Below are 22,636 nucleotides of genomic sequence, written 5' to 3'. Positions count from 1 at the left end.
CTCAAAGAATACCAAAAGGGATTAATAAAACAAACAAAATACAGGCAGGCATGTTACAGTCAAACTGCTAAAAAACAAAGACAAAGTGGAAAAACTTCAGGGCATCTAGAGAAAAAAAGAACTACGTTCAAGGGAATAATAATAAGAGAGATAAGAAGTTCTCATTGAAATAATGGAGAAATAATGAAGACAAAGGGAACACCTCATCTTTAAAGTGCGGAAAGGAAAATAAAATTGTCAAACAAGAATTATACATATGGCAAAATATATCTTTCAAAAATGAAGATAAAGTAAATAGGTTTTAAGGAATAAAGTACTGAAAAAAAATTCTCCAGTATATGTAAACTGTCAAGAAATGCACAAAAAGTTCTTTCAACTGAAAAAAAATTCTACCCCATAGAAATCCAATTTTACACAAAGAAATTGAGAACACCAGAAGGAAAAAATTGGCAAATATAAAAGATCTTCCTTAAAAAAATCATTTGTCCATGGATGTAGAAATCACAAAGACTGTCATAGTAAAAAAATAAAAAGTTTAAGAAGGGAGTTTATAGCACATATTGAATAAAGTATGTGAGAAAATCACAAAGGGTGTAAGTGGGATAATTACAATAATACTGCGAATGATTACCTTATTTGGTGTTATTGTTGTTGTTGTTTTGATTTTAGTTTTCTCAAATCAGGGTCTCACTATGTAGCTCAGGGTGGCCTTGTATTCACTATGTAGCCCAGATTGGCCTCGAACTCACAGCCACCCTCCTGCCTCAGCCTCCCGAGTGCTGGGATTACAGGCATGGGCCACCACACCTGGCCTTACTTTATTTGTGAAGCAATAGAATACATTTTGAAAACAGCAAAATTACAAAAAGATAAAGGTGCATATTTTGATCTTGAGAAACTATTAAAGGTAATACAAAGAAGATAATGTGAAAAAATGTTTGGTTCCCTTCCAAAATTCTAGAAAAGAGGAGCAGAGGGCCACAGAGAAGATAGGACAAACAGAACTCAAACATCAAAATGAAATATTTATATCTAAATACATCAATAATTATATTAAACATAAATAGACTAAAAAATTAAATAAAAAGCAGAATCTGAGGGCTATGAGGCAAAGAAAGACTCAACTACACAATGTTTACAACACACACAGTTCAAACACAAAGAAACAAATGAAACTGACAACAATAGAAAATGTATGCTACAAACAATAAATCTAACAAAGATGGTGTAATTACACTACTGTCACATAAGGTGAATTTCATGGTGAAGAATATTACCAGAGATCATGAGACAAATTATTTAATTATAAAAAGCTCAATTTATGAAGGATATACAAATGCCTATATGTGTTTGCAACCAGCAACAAAGTTATTACATACTAAAAGCAAAAACTGATAGCACTAAAAGGAAACATATATAAACCCACAATCATAGTTGAAAGTTTCAATGCTCATTTTGAAAAATTCCAATACCCCTTGAAAAATTGACAGAATATGTAAACCAATTATCAGAATATGAAAGAAGTGATCTACACTATCAAGAAATTTCACTTAATATAAATTTATAGAACTGACCAACAGGAAAAAATCCCCATATTTTTCCAAGCATACAGGGAATATTTTGCAAGGAAGCCATAAACTGAGCCTTAAGTTTGAATACATTTCTAAGGTACAAAATCAAACAGGTTATGTGATGTGACTGCAAAAATATGGCCAGGAGTAGTGGTGCAGGCCTGTGATCTCAGCATTCAGGAGGCTGAGGCAGGTGGATTGCTGTGAATTCAAGGCAGGTCTGAACTACATAGCCAGACTCCATCTAAAAATAAAAAAGTCCTTTCTTGCTTCAGCAGCACATATACTAAAAAACAACAACAACAACAATAACAAAAAAAACTTTATAGGGATTGAAATCAATATCAAGAATGTAAATAAACCTCTTTCTCCTAAACTGGAAATAAAACATCACATGTATAATGAAGTTATGAATAAAAGAAAAATTCAAGAAGGAAATTGGAAAATATTCTGATTGGAATAAAAAATAAATTACAACATATCAAAAAATGAAATTTATCCACAGTAGTCCTTATAAGGAAATTTGTAACTTTAAATGGCTTTAATTAAAAACAAGAAAGTTATAAAAGAAATGATTTCTTTTTCTATCTTGATAATCTAGGAAAACAAGAAGTAATTAAAATCCAAACAAGTAGGAAGAAGCAATAAAAGTGAGAACAGAAATCAATGACATAGGGAGCAGACAAAAATAAACACCAAAGCCAAAAGTTGATTCTTTGAGAAGATTAATAAAATTTTCATCCACTAGCAAAACAGATCAAAGAAACCAGAAAACTATTGCTATAAACTATTAAGGCACAAATGGTTAATATAATAAATAGAAGTGGGGATGTCATTAGAGATGCTATAGAAATTAAAAGGATATTGAGGAACTGTTGTGAAAAACAGAATGGTAAGATAAAAATAGAAAAAATACTTTAATGGATAGCGGATGATAAAAGGTATATCTCAATGAACTAAGCCCACGAAAAGACATTCAATACCATCAGTTATCAAGTAGATGCGAATTCAAACCAAGATGCAATACCATCACATCCACACATGTATCCATACAGAAGGAAAAAAAAACTGTCAGCTGTGAATGTCGGGGAACAGTCAAAATTCTCATAAGTCACTAGTAGAAGTATTCAGTGATAAAGCCACTTGGGAAAATTGGTTGAGAGTAGTTTAAGTTAAATTTATAACAACCTTATGAACCACCACTTCAAGGAAGATTTGTAAAAAAAATTGTTTGGAGCAGCTTTAATCTTTAAAGCCAAAAGCTGGAAACAATCCAGATGTCCCTGAATGTGTGAACAGATAAGATGGCACATTTGTGCAATGGACTACTACTCAGCAATGAAATGTAAAGAATTACTCATACACACTGAAACATGGATGGATGGCAAAACATTATGGGTGAAAGAATCCAGACACAAACAAAAAAGCACATACTGTAATGTTTCCATTTATATGAAGTAGGGGAAACTAACCTATCATGATAGAAATAAGCTTAGTGGTTATTTCAGCTGTCAGAGGGACACTGGCTAAGAAGAAGGGCATAAGAAAACTCTATGGTGTTATGAAAATCTTCTATATCATGATACAGGCATAGACTGCATAAGTATGTGCATTTCTCAAGCTGATCCAACTGACTTCTTAACATCTGAGCACTTTATTGTATATAAATTATACATAAATAACAAAACAACTTTAAAAAGGAATGTATGCTCAACATCTTGTGTGTGGATGGGTGAGGCTGGTGAGGGAAGAATGACAAACACTGCTAAGAGAGACACCTGTGGAGATGAATCCTTATAGGAGATTTCTAGGGATAATACTTATGGTATTCATGTATCAGAATCACATGGAGTGCTTATTAAATGTAGATTCTTGGGTTCCCACCAACTCATCTTGGAATCTCCAATTTTAACCAGTTTCACAAAAGATACTGATGGCACATGCTAAAGTTTTGGAACAGCTGGGTTGCAGAATTTTTAGCCCAGAATACAGAATTTTACTATATAGAAGTAATATAGTTACACAACATTGACTCTAATGCTTGAAATGTGATTTTGGATATTTTCATGAGTTATGAGAGTTATGAGTCAGCTTTCACATGTCTATAAAATCAGATTATCTTATTTTATTGAGATAAGTTGACATTCATTTTCCAAACTTTGAGTATCTTAGAGAAACCATCTTTAACTGAGATTCTAAATCTTGCTATGATATTTTCATGAATTGACAGCAAGTATTCATGTAATAATGTTTACGGAAAGTAAGATGCATTGCATCAAAAAAACAGCTTTTAAAGCTTTCACACAATTGCCATTACAAACATTAAGATGATTGCTCAGGATTGTTAGTATCCAAAGACTAGCAACTACATATAGTGGAATTTTAATAAACACAGGTCATAATGGTAACGATCAGCCAATCAATAAACCAATATTTGCCAAAAATCTAGATGTGAGATAGTATAGCATTACATGTGCTTTAAAGGCTGGCTCCAGGCTGTTTCACCACTCCCAGAACAGAGGAAGGGGCTTCTGAGCCGCCATTCCACCACTCCCAGCACAGAGGTAGGGGCCTCCTGGCCGCAATTCCACCACTCCCAGCCCAGAGGAAGGGGCATCCCGGCCGCAGTTCCACCGCTCGCAGCCCAGAGGAAAGGGCTTCCCAGCCGCCGTTCTACAACTCCCAGGGCAGAGGAGGAGAGCCATGCAGGCGACAAGAGCACACACCCCCACCCCCACCCCCATCAAAATAAGAAGACACATAAACAAGTCTCAAAACCAGACTCGCAGATGACCTAGAGCAACTCCAAAGGGAAATGAGATGGAACACACTAATACTCAAAGACCTGCACTCCCTGAACTGGCCACAAAAGAGGATCTGGAAAAAATGAAATCAGAAATAATTTCCAGATAACAGCAGAGAGTGTGCCCATAGTGCAAGACATGATTAATAAAGCTAGAGATGACACAGATAAAAAAATAGAGGAGCTGAGGAACATGATGGAATCCCAACATACAAAACAAATGGAATCCATAAAATAGATACAAACAGATTTCCAGGAGATCAAAAACTCCACTGAAAGTCTATACAGCAGAATGAGCCAATGTGAGGACAGAATTTGAGATATAGAAGTTAAGATTGCAATCAGTGACCAGGAAAAGAAAAAATTCTTTAAAATTGTAAGGGACCACAAGAAATCAATCCAGCAGCTGCTGGATGATGCAAAGAAGAATAACATAAGACTGATTGGAGTCAACGAAGAAAGAGGAGAGTGCAGATGACATAAAAAAATCTGTTCACAGAAGTAATGGCAGAAAACTCCCCAAGCATGGGAAAAGAACTTGACATACAGATAAGTGAGGCATATAGGGCTCCAAATAGCCTTGATCAAAACAAATCTACACATGGGAATACAATTGTTAAGAGTCCAGAAACCTAACAGAAGAACAAAGTTCTATAAGCAGTTAAAGAAACAAATCACATACAAATGAAAGCCCATCAGAATCACAGAATCACAGCAGACTTCTCAATGCAAACGGTTAAGACAAGAAGACCTTGGAGTGACATATTCCAAGCCCTAAAGGAAAACAGCCTCCAACCCAGACTGATGTACCCTGCAATACTAAATTTCAAAACTGATGGAGAAATAAGATACTTTCATGACAAAGAGCACCTTAGCAACTTCATGAATACCAAACCAGCACTCCAAAAACTTTTAGACAATATCCTAGGAGCAGACAATGAGGATCACAACCCTAAAAAGCACAGCAGAATGAATCCATCCATCAGGACAAGAAATTAAATGAAAAGGGGGAGAATCCAATAAAAAGAAAAAGTCATGACAATTAGGGGTCTAAACGTATCAGTTATAACCATCAATGCTAATGGTCCCTATTCACCAATCAAAAGAAATAGACTGGCAGAATGGGTCAAGAAGCAAAATCCAACAAAATGCTGCATACAAGAAACACACTTAATTCAAAAAGAAACTCATAGATTGAAAGTTAAAGGGTGGAAAACAATACTCCATGAGACAGGAACACGAAAAAAGCAGGAGTAGCTATCCTCTTTGCAGATCAAGTGGATTTCAAACCAACACTGATTAAGAGAGACAATGAAGGACACTATACCCTTGTAAAGGGAACAATGCAATGGGAAGAGATGACAATCATAAATATATATGCACCAAACACTAGTGCACCCAACTATATAAAACAAATGCTAAGAGACATGAAAAGTCATATATGCACTAATACAATAGTAGTGGGGGACCCCAATACCCCACTGTCACAAATAGATAGATCAACTAGACAAAAAATAAGTAATAAAGGGCCGGGGATGTAGCTCAGTGGTTTTGCCACCTGCTGCACAAGCACAAGGACCCGAGTTTGATCCCCAGTACCAAAAAAAAAAAAAAAAGTAATGAAATACTAGCACTCCATTGAACTTTTGAACAAATGAACTTATCAGGTGTTTACAGAGTGTTCTATCACACAAAATCAGAATACACATTCTTTTCAGCTGCACGTGGGTTGTTCTCCAAAATAGACCACATACTCACTCATAGAATGTGTTTAAGTAAGTGCAAAGGAATTGAAGTTACCCCCTGTATATTATCAGACCATACTGCATTGAAATTAGAGACCCATAGCAAAAGAAACTGCTAAAATTTCATAAACACAATGAAATTGAACAACACACTTCTGAATAACCAATGGGTCACAGAGGAAATTAAAGAAGAAATCAGACAGTTCTTCAATTAAATGACAATGACAATACAATATACCACAATCTAAGGGACACAATGAAAGCAGTCTTACGAGGGAAATTCATACCAGTGAGTACTCACATTAGGAAAACAGAGCAAGCCGAATTAAATAAACAACCTGATGCTGAACCTCAAGCTTCTAGAAAAAAAAGAGCAAGACAAACTCAAAGCTCACGCAAGGGAGGAAATTATAAAGATCAGAGCAGAAATCAATTCAATGGAGACTAAGAGAATGATACAAAAAATCAATGAAGCCAAGAGTTGGTTCTTCGAAAGAATCAACAAAATTGACAAACCCTTAGACAACCTTATCAGAAAAAGGAAAGAAAAGGCCCAAATCCATGCAATTAGGAATGAAAAGGGTGAAATTACAACAGACCCAGCAGAAATCTAGAGGATCATCAATACCTACTTCCAGAACCTATACGCCAATAAGATGGAAAACACAGAAGAAATGGACAGATTCCCAGATATGTATGAATTACCAAAAGTGAACAAAGAAGACCTAAAAATTCTACACAACCCAATATCAATGAAATTGAAAACATAATTAAAAACATATCAACCAAGAAAAGCGCAGGTCCTGATGGCTTCACTGCTGAATTCTACAAGACATTTAGAGAGGAACTACTGCCACTACTGATTAAACTCTTCACTGAAATTGAAAGGGAAGCAGTACTCCCGAATTCATTCCTGGAAGGAAGCATCACCTTGATCCCCAAAGCAGAGAAAGATCCAACTGAAAAAGAGAACTATAGGCCAATCTCACTAATGAACACAGATGCAAAAAATCCTTAATAAGATACTGGCAAACAGAATGCAGAGGATCATCAAGAAGATCATACACCCTGACCAAGTGGGATTCATCCCAGGGATGCAGGGATGGTTCAACACATGCAAATCAATCAATGTAATACGCTATATCAATAGAGCCAAGGACAAAAACAATATGATTATCTCCATAGATGCAGAGAAAGCATAGGTGCACAAAATCCAACACGCACTTTTGATAAAACCCTGTAAAAAATTAGAATAGATGGACTCTATCTCAATCTGATAAAAGTCATCTATTAAAAACCAACAGCCAGTATCATACTAAATGATCAAAAACTGAAATCCTTCACACTAAAATCAGGAACAAGACAAGGATGTCCACTATCACCACTCTTGTTCAATATAGTTTTGGAAACATTAGCCACAGCAATTAGACAAGAGAAAGAAATAAAAAAAATAAAGATAGGAAACAAAGAAGTCAAATTGTCACTATTTGCAGATGACATGATACTCTATATAGAAGACCCCAGGAATGCCACCAAAAGTCTTCTAGACTTAATAAGTAAATTCAGTAGTGTAGCTGGATACAAGGTCAACACACAAAAATCAATAGCTTTCCTCTACATGAACAACAGACTCACTGAGACAGAAATAGGTCAAACAATGCCTTTCACAATAGCATCCATAAAACTGAAATACCTTGGAATCAACCTAATGAAAGAAATGAAAGATCTCTTCTCTGAAAACTATAGCACTCTGAAAAGAGAGATTGAAGATGATATCAGAAAATGGACAGACATCCCCTGCTCCTTGGTAGGAAGGATCAATATAGTGAAAATGACCATACTTCCAAAACTGCTATATAGATTCAATGCAATTCCAATTGAGATCCCAGCAGCATACTTCAAGACCTTGAGAAAACAATCCAAAAATTCATGTGGAAGAAGAAGAGACTTACAATAGCAAAAGCAATCCTAGGCAACAGAGACATGGCAGGGGTTACCACAATCCCCAACTTGAAACTATACTACAAAGCTACTGTGATAAAAGCAGCATGGTACTGGCAAACAAACAGACCTGAGGACAAGTGGAAAAGATTAGAGGATGCAGCAACCACTCCAGATACACCCAGCCACCTCATCTTTGATAAAGGAGTCAAACACCCTCACTGGAGGAAAGATAGCCTCTTTAATAAATGGTGCTGGAAAAATTGGGCTTCAACTTGCCAAAGATTAAAACTAGACCTATATTTCTCACCATGCACTAAACTAAAATCGAAATGGATTAAAGATCTAAATATTAAAATAGAAATGCTGAATCAGCTGGAACAGAGGTTAGGTAGAACTCTTGAAGACATTGGTGTAGGAAAAGATTTTAAGAACAAAACCTCAGTTGCCTGTGAACTAGCACAAACAATCAACAAGTGGGATCTCTTATTATAAAGCTTCTGCACAGCAAGAGAAACCACCAGCAGTGTGAAGAGATAACCCACAATGTGGGAAAAAATCTTCACCTGCTGTTCCTCAGACAAAGGTCTACTATCTTGAATCTATAAAGAACTTAAAAAAATCCAACCTCCCAAATTTAAAGACCCGATCCAAAAATGGGCATCTGAAATGAATAGACATTTCTCAGACAAAGAAGTAGAAATAGCAAATAAATACATGAAAAAATGTTCAACATCACTGGTCATTCAAGAGATGTAAATGAAAACAATGCTGAGATTCCACTTCACTCCAGAAAGAATGGCTGCTATCATGAAATCAACCAATAACAAATGGTAGCGGGGCTGTGGGGAAAGAGGGACCCTGCTCCACTGCTGGTGGGAGTGTAAACTGGTGCAACCACTGTGGAAATCAGTATGGAGATATCTCAAAGAACTAGGACTAGAAGTCCCATTTGACCCAGCTTTTTCCCTGCTGGGTATCTTCCCCAAAGATTTAAAAGAATCATACCACAGTGATATATGTGTACTCATGTTCATAGCAGCACAATTTGTAATAGCTAAAAGTTGGAAGCAGGCCAAATGCCCATCAACTGGAGACTGGATAAAGAAAATGTGTTTTTTTATAAAATGGAGTACTACTCAGCCATAAAAAATGAGAAACTATACATTTATAGCTAAATGGATGCACATTGAGGTGATATTCTTAAGTGAAATAAACATGACACACATGTGTAAATACTGAATAGTTTCTCTAGTGTGAGAAACTGAAAGTGTAAATAAGGACTAAAATGTATAATAGACAATGTGAAATAGGAAGAAAAGGGGCAAAGAATAAGGGTAATTGGGAGGGGTAGGGGAAAGGACAGAAGGGAATGGGATTAATATGAGAAAATGGAAAAATAGGAACAAAATCTTTGCAAATAGGGAGGGATGGAGGGGTTGAAGGGAGGGGAGGGGAAAGGGGACAAATAAGAAGCAAAAAGAGATTATGTAAAGGTGCAAATTTCCAAATACGAATATTATTATATTGTATACCTAAAATGTACCAATAAAGACTGACTCCAGTGTTCATTAACCTGGGAGCTTGGCTAAGCTATTTAACCTCTCTGAGCTTCAGCGCTCCCAGTATTAAAATGAGGAAAACTATTATGTTATCTTGCAGGGTTATTATAAGAATGAGAGTTCTATCTGTGCAGTACTTAAGCTGGGGACTGGCCTACAGTTGATCCGTAACTAATGTTAGCTCTTATTTCCTGGTCACAGCGTCTAATCATTAGGGCAATTATTTAAGCCTCCTGTTCTTAATGAAGAGGAGTAAAGAAGCTTTTGACCAACAATAAAATAAAGTGTATCACATACTTGGAGAACAAAATATTGTGGAAAGGAAAAAAAAAAAAAGAACCAGATTTATTCATGGATCCACTTTCCTTTGTGTTTGGGGTATTACAACATATAGGACAGGGTTATGATGTCACTTGGGGAAAGGCACCAAAAAAGCTGCTTAAGTTGCTTCTAGCGCATATAACCCATGTTCTATTCAGTACTACAAACCTAAAAGCTAGCACAGTGCCTGAAACATAGCAACTGCATAATTGTTGAGTGAATGAAAGAGGACAAAGGATCTTCATGCCTTGTATGCAGTGCAGTCTACACTGCCAGGAGATTATATTAAGGCTTGGACTAAGCTACCAGTGAATAATTGTAAAGTTGATTAGCTTTCTCCCTGATGATCTTAGTGTACTTCTGTATAGAAGTAGTCAGCTAAGAAGTCAAAGAATTCTCAGGACTCACCCAAGTATATATATAATGATTTCAGTTACTATTATTAGTGCTGTGGTATTGTAAATATTAGGGAAATAAAATGAAGTGTTGAATATGGGCCTTGCCTCCCAGAAATTTATAATCTATAAGCACAATGGTTTAAGCAATATGAATTGTGGTGGATTAATAGTCAACTTAATTGGGAACGCTCAGCTGAACTGAGTCAGCATGGTTCTGGGAGTGGAAGACCCAACTGAGGATTGTTGCCAATGGCATAACAGAAGAACTGGAGGGGACGATTGTATGCTGCTGATTTTCCTGGAGAAGCTTGTTGAGGCTGGTTTTCCTGGTAGTGAGCTCGGCTGTTCTCATCCTCACAGGAGCTCGTGTCCTCGCTGTCACCAAAGATGGCTGCTGTTCTCTTCAGGGGAGCTCTGGTCTTCATCTTGAGCATTGCTTCCTGGCTCCTGTGCAGATTGCTCAGCCTTCTGGCACAGATCCTTCACCCTGCTCCCACAGGCTTTCTAGCGACTGCCACTGGCCTTTGGGCCTTCCCGGTGCAGGTCCTTGATGTAGACTTGCATGAGACAATGCCGTGGGCTCTAGGCCTTAGGCCGGGCTTGTGGAGGACATCACCGTGGGATCCAGGCCTTAATTCTTCGGGTCTCTAGAGTGCAGACAGATCTCTTGCACTCCTCTGCATTTGACTTTTTGGGTGGATATTATAAAATAAGCCTATAAGTTATGTGTTCTGTATTAAATCTATTCCCTTGCAAATGCTAACTCCAACATGAGGGATTTTTTTTAGGAGGAATGTTATGATTGGTTTAGCCAGTAAATATTATGAGATTTCTAGGGTTGGGGACAAATCTTATTTGGTTGGAAGGATAAGAATGGTGTATCAAGGACAAGAGCCAAAGTCTCATACTTTTAATTCCCTGATGAAATTATACCTCCTCAATGAGGCCCTCTCAAATCCAGTCAGCAGAAGGCACCTAGTATCCTAAACCCGTTCCCCTATGGATTTTTGCATTTTAATTAATGTACTTACCACAATGTGTCTAGGACAAGCTAACTGGGCAAGCAGACTATCGTCCTGGAAGGCAAGGTCTACGGCTCTTTCATCTGGGTACCTTCCTCAGTATGTACAGCACATCACAGGGAGGGAAGTGCCTAGAGTGCACATTAATGAATTTGACAAATCCTCTAGGAACAATGAAAGAGTCAGGATTGGCTAAAGAAGTGCTACTAGGGAAAGAAGGAAAGAGGTATGACTAGAAAACTATGATGAGTCAGATGGTTATGGGCTATGCTTACAGAATGAAGTCAACCATCTTCTGCCTTCATTTGGTTAGCATTCAAAGTAAAGCCAGAAAAGGTTTGTATATAAGGAAAGAACATAATGAATATGGCTGTATGAGCCTGCTTTCCTGTCACTGGACCCATACCAAACACCCACAACTTAAAGGAGAAGTTTAATTTAGCTCACACTTTCAGGGGATTCAGTCTGGTCAACAGATTCCAAGGCAGAAACACCCAGTGTTTCTTAATTCAGTGTCAATAGGATTACGGTTCACAATGTCATCTGGAGGCCTTATTTGAATTCCATTATATTAATGTTAGAGCTGGAAAAATATATTTTTCTTACTCAGCTGTGCAGGTAAGCCCAATTGGAACAATGGATATTACAAAGAATACTGTTATATTTGCTATTTACACAGAGATGCATGCACATCACAAAGCAAAAAATAGGGGGTCTTTGCAAACATCTTCAACTCTGACTCCTCTAGAGACCTAGTATATGCATCCAATCTGCCCTGCAAAGAGAGCCCCTTGAACTGTACCTCTTAGTCCTCTGAGAACAAGGTGAAGAACGGAGTGTGTTGGGAAAGAGCTAATATTTGAGCACCACAGCTGCCTCCTGAAATAAACATTAGGAATTTCCATGGGCAACACATTAGAGTCTTGGGTCCAGAAGATACTTGCATGCCCTATTAAAACACATAAGTGGCCATACCTGTCACTTACAAGTCCCTTTTGGTAAGGTCTTTAAAAACTATGTCAAATCAGATAATAGCTGCTGAACAGTAAGGAATACTATTGCCAAACCTGCAAAACAAAGTAAGCAGATTTAAATGTAATCATTTTTAGAATTCTCACAAATGAAGCATTATTACAATAAAATGTACTTTTCCTTAGCAAGCCCTGGCCAAATAATTGCTGCAGAACAGAATGTAGATATCTTGTTTTCTGGTATAAAAAAATCCAGACTTTTAAATGGAGAGATTAAAGAGTGATATTTTCAATATGTCTATAATACAAGAAAGCTTCGCTTCATAGAAACACTCACAAAAAGGCTTCTATTCTTACTGCATACCCCATGTGGATTTCAAATGCAACTCGATTTATATATAATTTTCTGGAAACAATCTTATTGTATAAAGCGAGGCATACTTGTACTACCGATTGACATATGCCTAAACTTGTAGGTTATGCCCAGTGGCACTGCTAAAATTAAAAGGAAAGTTATGGCATGTTCATTTTTCTCTCAGGAGACTGGGATTCCAAGAGGATCTTAGAGAACTCATTCTATCCAGGAAGCACTCATTTCCTGTGGATACTCTCCTTCCGTTACCAGAGCTTAGCTGGTTGGATGAATTGTCCTACCACTTCCAACATTATTGCCAACTCTGTCCAAAGCCTTCAGTTTCTAAAGCAAATGGTGTAAAGGTAAATATGACTTCCAGTATATGTTCTAAAGGCCATTTTTGGTTGTTTTTTAAGATTAGCACAGATTATGTAATAATTTCCCAAAGAAAATATATTAAAATATTTTCAGTGTTCTATGCAGTCATTTGAAAATATGTAATCACTCAAAAAAAACTGAGTGTTTTAGTGAGCATAAACTGGGGGCCAGCCAGTCAGAATGCAAGTTATAGGAAGGCACTTAGAGGCACTGCCTAGGTGACAATAGTCTCATAGTCTCGATGTCTGAAATGAGTGATCTATAAACACCTGAAAGTACATACCTCCATCCTTTGAAAATGGACTAAGGAAGTGTTGATGGGAAAGAATACATTTATCATTTCCTAAATGCCCACAGCTAAGAAAATGATTTTAAATATATTGTTCACTACAGTCCCTTAAGAGAGGGAAATGTGCCTTCATGTGCTCTGTATTTTGGATACTCTGAGTCAATATGCTAAGTAGACAATTAGGCAGATGTAAGAATGGCAACTGAATACAAGGGCCATAATGAGCCAGAAACAGAAAGGAACATGAGAGGACCTTGACAAGCTGAAAGTCAAAGACAAGCAGAAGGCAGCAAGGCAAGGATAAAAACCCTTGGGGAAGTAAGCGGGTGAGCCAAAACTTTGTCTGTTAGAAATAAGACCAAACATATAGACTAATGAACTCGAGTTCTTTAACTTACACAAGCAAGATCACGAGAGCTTCCAGGCTGTGAAGACTTACACGAAGACAATCACTGTCTTTTTCTCAGCTTCCCTAAGGACCAGATGAGAGGCAAGACTTAGGGTGAACGTTCTTGCCTTGATAGAGGCTAAAATGAGTTCTTTAGAGAGTTTGCAGGTGCAGTGGCTGGGCTAGTTTTATAAATTTATACATAAGGGGTAAAGCACTTTCCTGTCTGAAAGCAATGAGATAAACTACCTCACCTTTCTTGGGACTTGCCATTCTCTGATTGCGTCAGCCTCTCTCCTGGTCTCATTTGCATTGTTCTACCACGAACTGAGAGCCTTCCCTACATAGCATCAGATTCCTTTAATATTTCTTTCAAAGAGGAACACCTGCAGCATCTTCAGTCATGGCAGCTGCTCTGTCCTATATTTTGCATTCATTGCCACAAAGGGACCAGGTTTCCCAAGAGCATACATCTACTAAAATGGACATGTCTATTTATAACATTCCATCAGTCAATCTAGAAGTCTTCTGTAAGCATAAGGTTGGTTTGTGCTTGAATCTTACCCAACAGCTTAGAAGGCAATGTGATCATTTAGAATTAAGAGATGCACATGTCAATGTAATAATTGTTTGATGACAATTACCTGTGTCACAGACCTTATTCAGCAAAGAATCAATGTACCCATTGTACTCAATTACTTTATACAGTGATGGAAATAAATGTTTCAGCTGCATATACTGTATCCTTAGCTTAGGAACATAGAATTTATTGTTCTTTCCTTTAATAAAGACAGGTAGGTGAAAATTCTAGTGAGTTTATTAGAGCTATAAATTATGGGAACACAGTTCAATTCTATAATGATTTTCATCACTGCTATCATCTTTGCTGCTCTAACCTTTCAAGTGAGCCTTGTTCTCCTTTCTGTGAGAAGATCGATTCAAAATAACAAACAAATAATGCCAATGTAACAATACAGATCAATCCCAACCATTTGGGGTTGCTTTAGGACCACTCTAAGTAGCTCAGAAGGTCCTGGAAAGTACTCTGAGAAGGTCTATTAATTCCAGTTAGTTATATGCATATACACATGCTACTCAGCAGTTTTAGGGCAGTGGAGAAAATTTTGAAGAAATCAAAAATGGCAATGAGTAATCACTCATCAGAAACAAAATGTTCTCACAAAATGAAACACTTAAAGAGGTTAGCATTGCCTGGATTCTCTTCAAGTTCAATGATAAAGAAAGTGCAAAGGGTTTCATGAAAGTATTTACTTGATGGGGTTATTTTATTCAGATAATGTGAGGATTGGCAAAAACTTTTCCGAGAAATGATGTCTTTTTTTTTCATTTAACTACATGTTAAAATTTCCTATCAAAAAGTAGCCAACAGAGTGATTTTAGCACTCTCCAAAAGAATCCCTGTCCTGCTGTTTTCAAAGATGCTTGAAAGTGGCCGCTGGCTCTGGAAACCTCTCGCTTGTTTTTCTCCAAGAGCTGGAAGCTGTTGGGCGTTGGTTTCCGTAGCTAGCTATCTGCGGCATCTCCCTTGCCGCCATGGCCATGGAGGAACACATCCTCTCCTACTTCCCTGAAGACATTCCTGAGTGCCCATCTTCTATGATTTCCCTAATATGATTCTCAGGATTAATGTGTGATTGCGTCCTCCCTGCCGTAGCACTGATACCTTTTCTTTCTTTCCTTTCACTAAGCTAAAAACATATACATTTAAAGCTATTTACAATTACTTATTCTCATTTATTCCTTCATAAGTTAGAATTAGTGTTTTGTATTGTATGCATAAAGTTAATGTAAGTCTAGAGGTAGGAAATGTCTTTTGAATCAGTGCACCATTTTCTAAATACAAACAACTTTAAATAGTCAGATATACACATTTACTTTTCAGTAACAACATCTTAAAACAAAACAAAACAAAACAAAGGATGCATTTTTCAAAGAGTCTAAGTTCAGTAGGCAAACATCACGGATTACAGGGTAGAAGAGCCCCTGTCCCAGCTGGAAAGAACAAAGATCTCAATAGAAAGATCCCCGGCATAAATTTGTTAATTTCTTCAAAGCCATCAATGTCCAGGATAAGCTGTCAAACCTATGTCCTTCAACAACATTACTTAAATAAATCTTACCTGAATATGATTTCCTTAACAAAGCCATGCTTCTTCATAAGCTGGTCCTACTGAGACAATTGCTGTCTACATTTGGAGCAGACACGGAGAGAGATCAGAGAAAGTTTAAGGCATATCTAAAGTATTCTCCAAGGTACTGGCCAGAAACATCAAGCCCATACTTGCGGTATAGAGAGATCATTAATGGGCATTAGTGACAGACCATTATGACTCTCACAGATCATTAATGATTCATCATGTAGCAGTATTGTTCTGGCAGTAATCAGGCCATTGCTTGGATGCAGATGTAAGCTTTGCTCATACTATTTGCCTAAACTTATTATTTCCAAGCACAAAATTTTATTTCGCCTTCTAGAATTACGAAAAATGGTCTGTAACAGGATCCTTCAGCATGAGTTTTTGTTGCGAGCTGCCTTACTGGGTAGATGTTTCTCCCACAGTCAGGAATCTTATAGTCTGAAAGGCTCCACAGTAGCTTTGGGGATGTAGAAATGTGTCTTTTATTTTGAAATTGAATTATTGATGAATAGAAAATGCTACAAGCAAAATAGACATTTGCAAGAATTACGGTTACTCAATCCTCTGAAACAATTACTTGTAAAATGTTGAAATTCTATCTGAACTTTCAGTTCTTTGCCTAAATTATATATCTTCTTACCAGAGCCCTTGGTTAAAAATTCAGAGAATCTACTAGCCCCCTCTAAAAGCGCTTTCAGCTAATTATAACAAAAAGCAAGAAATAGCCTATTCTAGTATTATATCATACACATTACTGAAGCACTCAATAGTGTTAATATAAGAATAAAATTTTAAAGGAAAAGCCAAACCTCAAGCCAAATTGCCATTCTTTTTATTTTTGCTTTATGGAAGACCCACTATTTTGGTTAAAAATGCAAATAGAAATGGAAATTTAAGTTATTCTGGGAGCAAATGAGTCTTTCCTATAGAACAGATTGGATTCTCCTTCTGTGCAGCTCTGGGAAAACTTCCCTTGAGTCACCGAGAAAGGAAATCTGTCTCGAGTTCTGAATATCGTAACTATCAGTGAATATTAAAGAATTACTGACACCCACAGGGAGCTCTATTGATGGAGCCCCGTCACCTATATTCAGTGCTATACGGGAAGAAAGATTATGTACATTCAAAAGCATTCCATGAACTTACATATTTTTTCCTTAAGCTTCTCAGCATAATCACAGTTGCCTTGTACTCTCTCTCCCTCCACTTTTCCATCCAACACTAAGAGTGTGGCAGACAACACCTGCAATTGTTAGCCCCTCCCAAAGGGATTCGGCCTCCAGCAGAATTGGTTTAGCTCTAAGGATTTGATTTCAGCAGGAGGCAGAGGATGGAGAAAATCTGTTTTGCCCTGACATCAAATACCCTCTCCTGTTGCCCACCACCTATCCACAGCCTGGGGATCTGAACATCAGGAACCCTTAGAAACCAAAAGTCTAGGGGAGCTGTTCCTCAGCAGGGCTGATGTCACGGAGATGTGACCTACGAGGTGAGACAAGGCACTGCTCTGAGAAGGGTCCTGCACTTGGTTTACTGCTGTGCTATCACCATTTTGAAATTCCTTAACACCTTTTGAACAAGCTGTTTTGCATTTTCATTTCGCACCAAACCCTGCAAGTTATATAGTCAGTTCTGTCCCTTTTTGAAAACCATTTATTTGCTCAATAGCCAATCATGCTTAACAGGACAAGATGATCGGCTTCAGAGTGTAGCCATGGGGTCTTCCCCAGTGTCCTTTGGGAAGCCAAGCCAGTGCTCAGGTTATCAGGCATTGGCTTGCATATGCTCAGATCCCTGTTTGCAAACCAAAATGGCTAATGGAAGAATTTCGGTTTCAGTGAATTCCTTACACAGGAGAGATGCCAACTTCCTTCAGACAAAAATAGAAAACCCTAATATGGAGGCAGCTTCTCTTGCCCAATGTAAGAGCTCTTTAAAATAGGCATTTCCCAAGGGACAAAATTAAGTCATCTCCATATGAGTGGTCTTATCAGGTCTGACCAAGAGATTCAGCTGGGCCATGGCTTCTTATAATGGCCCTGCAGGGGCTGTACTGGTCAGTGCAGTGGAGCAAGGGGGTTCCTGAGGGTGGAGGCAGCTCTGTCTTCTCATGTCTAGACGGCACAGAAATAAACAAACTGAGGGCTGACACAAAGCCAAACTCCGAGGGAAATGAAATGGATTTCTGCTACACATTCTCTCCTTTCCCCTAAATCCCCAGCTACCCAGGGCCGTTGTGCTGCTCTCTGGCTGCCTGTAACGCCAGTGTATGAATAACTACTGCCTCCTGGGTACCCCATGCTCCTATCTTCTCTTGCATTCCAGGTTGCCCTCTTCCCCTAGTCCTCCATGTGGCTGACCTTGATTTGGTATGAAGGAGAGCATTCTGATTTAAAAGTGCACACTGTCACTTTTCACAGAAGCATTTGCATTTTGGAAGCAACTCTCTTGTTCCCCAATGAGCACAGTCTTGGGTAGTGTGACAAATGGGAGGATTCTAAGCAACACAGTAGCATAGGGATGGTAGCACTCACCGCTGTACTTAGCCTTAGGTGGTGATATACTTCAATGATTTCATCATTGCTTGATTGATTTCAGTTTCTATACCTTAGGACTAAAGTCCTCCACTCTTTAAAAAGTACCCGGGGGTCAGGTTTGTGTAGGAGATCCTCAGCTCAAGGTACTACCTGCAACTCCACAGTACCAGCATAAGTTGTCTTAATATACCAAGGTTCTTCCATACCTTCACTGGCTTATCCAAGATCTTCTGCCTATTACTCTTTTAAGTCTAGGAAGACTTTTGTGCAAGCCTCTTCATACCTCTCAAGGTGACAGTGGCTTCTGTGGTCCCCTCATTGTACCCAACAAAAACTTATTTTGTCATACCATTAAGTGTGGCTGCATTCAGGTATTTACATAATCCCTAATGTACTGGACTGTGAGTGGCTAGAGGGCAAGGACCAAGTGTGATCTAACAAGCACTTGTAAATAAATCAGTGGTGAGAGGTATATCCTAAAAGGTCAATGCACTTGAAGTCAGAGACGGGCTGCCATAATTGTGGCAATATACATACCCACAGGCGGTAGTATGCAGTTTTGCGTTAGTTGACACAAGCAGTGACTACATGCATTGGTTTAACCCCTTAGAGTAACCACTAAGGTCAGCGCTCAGGGCTGTCACTCATCCTTTTCTAACTGTGCCATCAATTTCAGTGCCCTCCCCCACCCCGGCAAATCAGCCAATAGTACTCCTCTGAAGTTCACAAGCCATCATCTGTCCCTATAGGCAGAATCTAACTAAAGATAAATTGACAAATCTAGTTAACTCTCAGGCAGGTGACCTTTAATTCCAGCCCAAGAGGTTACAGGTCTCCAAGCTTTCATTGCTTTGTGGTCAAGCAGCCCGAACAAGCTTCCTGCCTTCCTGTAGGCCTTAATCAATACTCCGCCCTCTTTTCAGAGCCCAGACACATCAAAGGCAATAATCCCTGAGATTGAATCATTTCCCATTAAAATGCAAAGCTCTGTCTCCCGGTCGCCTTGATAGTTTAATTGTTTTAAAATGTTCTCAGAAGCTGATGTAAACAGATTTGTAGGACAGTGTTTACTTGGTGTGCCACCACAGTTTCTTGGCTAATTAATAAGAGCAATTTGCTACAAATTGGGCATGTTGGCTGCACTGGTCCTTCACCTTAGGGAAAAGTTATGGGAGGGAGGAATTTATAAGAATAAGGATAGATCCACTTTTCATAAAAAGTAATGAGTTGAAATCCAATATCTACACATTACCACCTCCCCATGAGTGTGTACAGCAATCTTATAATTGCCCAAACCTGGAAGCAACCAAGGTGTCCTTCAGTAAGCAAATGAGTAAACAAATTGTGTCACATCCAGACAAGGGAACATTATTCAGCACTAAAAAGAAATGAGCTATCAGGTCATGATGAGACATGAAGGAACCCTAAATGCATATTGCTAAGTTAACTGTAAGACATTCCAGAACAGGCACAACTACAGAGACAGCAAAAAGATCAGTGGTTGCCCGGGGTTGGGAGGAAGGAAGATGAATAGGCAGAGCACAAAGGACTTTTTAGAGCAGTGCAGCGATTCTGTGTGATACTATAACGGTGAATGCATGTATCAAAACCCATAGGATGTACAATACCCCAAGTAGATCCTAATGTAAACCTGGGGACTTTGGGTGAAAATGATGCATCCACATAGGCTGATTATTGTAACAAATATACTTCTGAGCATGGTGGCATACTCCTGTAATTCCAGCGTTCTGGAGGCTGAGGCAGGAGGATTAGGAGTTTGAGGCCAGCCTGTGCTACAAACTGAGTTCAAGGTCAGCCTGACTACAGAATGAGACCCTGTATCATAAAACATAATGCCAAACAAAATGTCTGCTTAGCAATGTCGATGTGCAGATGCTAGCTTTGCTGTGAACCTAAAACTGCTTTAGAAAACAAAGTCGATTTTAAAAATAAAAAAGGTTTAAAAAGTACAAAGTCTATTTTCAAAAACAACAACAGAAACAAAGAAAGCTTAGTATGTTCCAGGAGTACATGCTTTTCTCATTTAAACAACCTTGAAGGCTTTTTTATAGTTTTCTCCCATTGGCAGAGGAGGAAACTCTAGCTAGCGGAAAAGTTCCTGGTCCTGGGCCACATAACTAGCAACTGGCTGGACTGCTGTCAGGGATTTCAAAATCTTGCCTGGTGGTTTAACTAGATATGCTTGATAGTTTCTCCCAGCACAGAGCTTTAATGATTCTGTGTCTCTCCTCCATAAAGCATTCTCCAGTAAATCCAACTACTCAAATCTGCCAGCACTGCCCAAGTCACGCATCTCCTACAATATTAAAGAGCCTCAGCGCAGGAAAGAAGCATCACACGGGTAGTCCCTCACACCACTCAGAAGACTGAAACTCTTCATTGCCTTCCACTGCAACTCTTCATTGCAAACCCCAGCACCACTGCCGACACAGAAATACTTTTTGTGGTACTGGGGGTTGAACCCAGGGCCTTTGCACTGAGCTACATTCCCGGCCTCGTTTCAAATTCTTTTTTTAAAATGTTGAGACCTGGTATTAATAAGTCACTAAGTTGCCTGGGCTGGGCTCAAACTTGCAACCCTTCCGCCTCAACTTCCCAGAGTGCTAGGATCACAGGTATGGACCACCACGCCAGGCTTGCACTTCCCTCTTATTTCCTCTGGGCATTACAGAGCCAGAGAGGGAATTTGGGAAGAACCCTTTTCCCCACAGGAACGTAGGAGACTGCCTCAATAACAGCCTACCAGATACTCTGCCCACAGAGTCATAATTGTGTTTAAAAATAACAGGTGATGGGTGATAATCATTCTCCTTTGGATTATTATTACAATTAAACCAGATATTCATATAAAGTGCAGTGCCTGGCACCTGGTGAGCAGACAATGAAAGTTAGTCCTCTTCTCTTAGCCCTAGTCAGTTCTTTCCCATTCACTTGTCTCCTCTGTAATCGCATCCTCATCCTTCCTGACATTTTTGGCAGCATTTTGGTGAAAACAGATCAATAAGCAAGCAGTCCAAAAACATTAACTGAGTCTTTCTGATGCACTAGGACCTTCGCCATGTGTAAGAGTTTCAAATATGGAAAACACACAGTCACACAGAGCCCACTGGCTAAAAGATGAATCTAAAGAAGAAGATAGGCATGATTATAGCTAAAAAAACTCAGAATCTAAGGCCTTATGAGATATATGTTGAAGGTATACACTGGAGTAAGAATTTGAAGATGAAATTTGATTTGTCTAAGTCACTGATTTCACAAACTATAACTTACAGTCTTGTGAGTAATAAATCTGAATTAGTATACATAGCTGGCATTGCTATTGTCTATGCACCGTTAATGGCAAGAACAGATTCATGTCCCATCTCTGATACTTGGATGAGTCTTCTCAAATACACCATTCTATGGCAGGGGTGGAAGCAACATAACACACGTTTTCATCCCACTCTGCTTCTGACATTGTAGCACATAGCACCTAAATTCGTCAGTGATCAAACTCCTTACATGCCACTGATCATATATCTTTACATTTGATGCCTGGATCTTTTAAAGGTGCTGTGTGTGTGTGTGTGTGTGTGTGTGTGTGTGTGTGTGTGTGTGTGTGTGTGTTCATGCATGCTTCTGTTTGCTTCTTCCTACCAGTAAAGCTTGTTCCAGGGCATACATAATTTTCAAGCATGGTAGGAGAGTTATTCATTTCTTGCACAAGTGTACGCAATGCAGGGAAAACAAAATGTTTCTTGATTTCTGCAGTTCCTCTCTTCCTGAACAAATTAATGGAGAACAGTTTATTTTGTGTCTTTAGCACACCCTGGTGGACAAATAGCATATTTCAGTTGCATACTAATCCCTGCCAACACATACTTTGCCCTTCAATAATCTTTTGTTTTCTTCTCAATAGTATTATGGAGAAAGAGGTTAAATATTTAGGGTTTTTTTCCAGATTCACATCATGACTATAGGGCTAGAAGAAAATCAAATTATAGGCCTCTGTCCATTTCTTTTACTCTCAAGATCATCTTGGCCTATTTAAAAATTAATGTCAAAGACTTGCCCTATGTTAGGTTCCCTTTCATTTTTTGATTCAGCAAATATTTTGTCAGTGCCTACTATATGCTAGGCCTCTTCTGGGCTCCTGGGACACTGGAATAAACAAGGCTGGGTCATGCTGGGGAGGA

General features: G+C 38.6%; 1 protein-coding gene across 7 annotated transcripts in view; it reads right to left on the bottom strand.

Annotated features, from left to right (window-relative positions):
- Fgf13 (fibroblast growth factor 13) overlaps positions 1-22,636 on the bottom strand; it is a 514,864-nt gene that overhangs the window by 100,308 nt on the left and 391,920 nt on the right. Inside the window, exon 1 of one of the 7 annotated variants that reach the window (XM_087202104.1) lies at positions 15,886-16,019. The exons of the other annotated variants lie outside the window; for them this stretch is intronic. Within the exon in view, the coding sequence (XP_087058230.1) occupies positions 15,886-15,913 (28 nt within the window). The 5' untranslated portion in view covers positions 15,914-16,019. Of the gene's footprint in view, positions 1-15,885; positions 16,020-22,636 lie in introns of those variants that run through there. 7 annotated transcript variants of the gene reach the window in all.

This window comes from Heterocephalus glaber, unplaced genomic scaffold (genome assembly GCF_053883595.1).
Source record: "Heterocephalus glaber isolate CG9 unplaced genomic scaffold, H.glaber_assembly_v1.0 deba00001764, whole genome shotgun sequence".
NCBI lineage: Eukaryota > Metazoa > Chordata > Mammalia > Rodentia > Bathyergidae > Heterocephalus > Heterocephalus glaber.
Note: the sequence above shows the minus strand (reverse complement) of the source record. Positions and strands in the feature narration are given on the sequence as shown.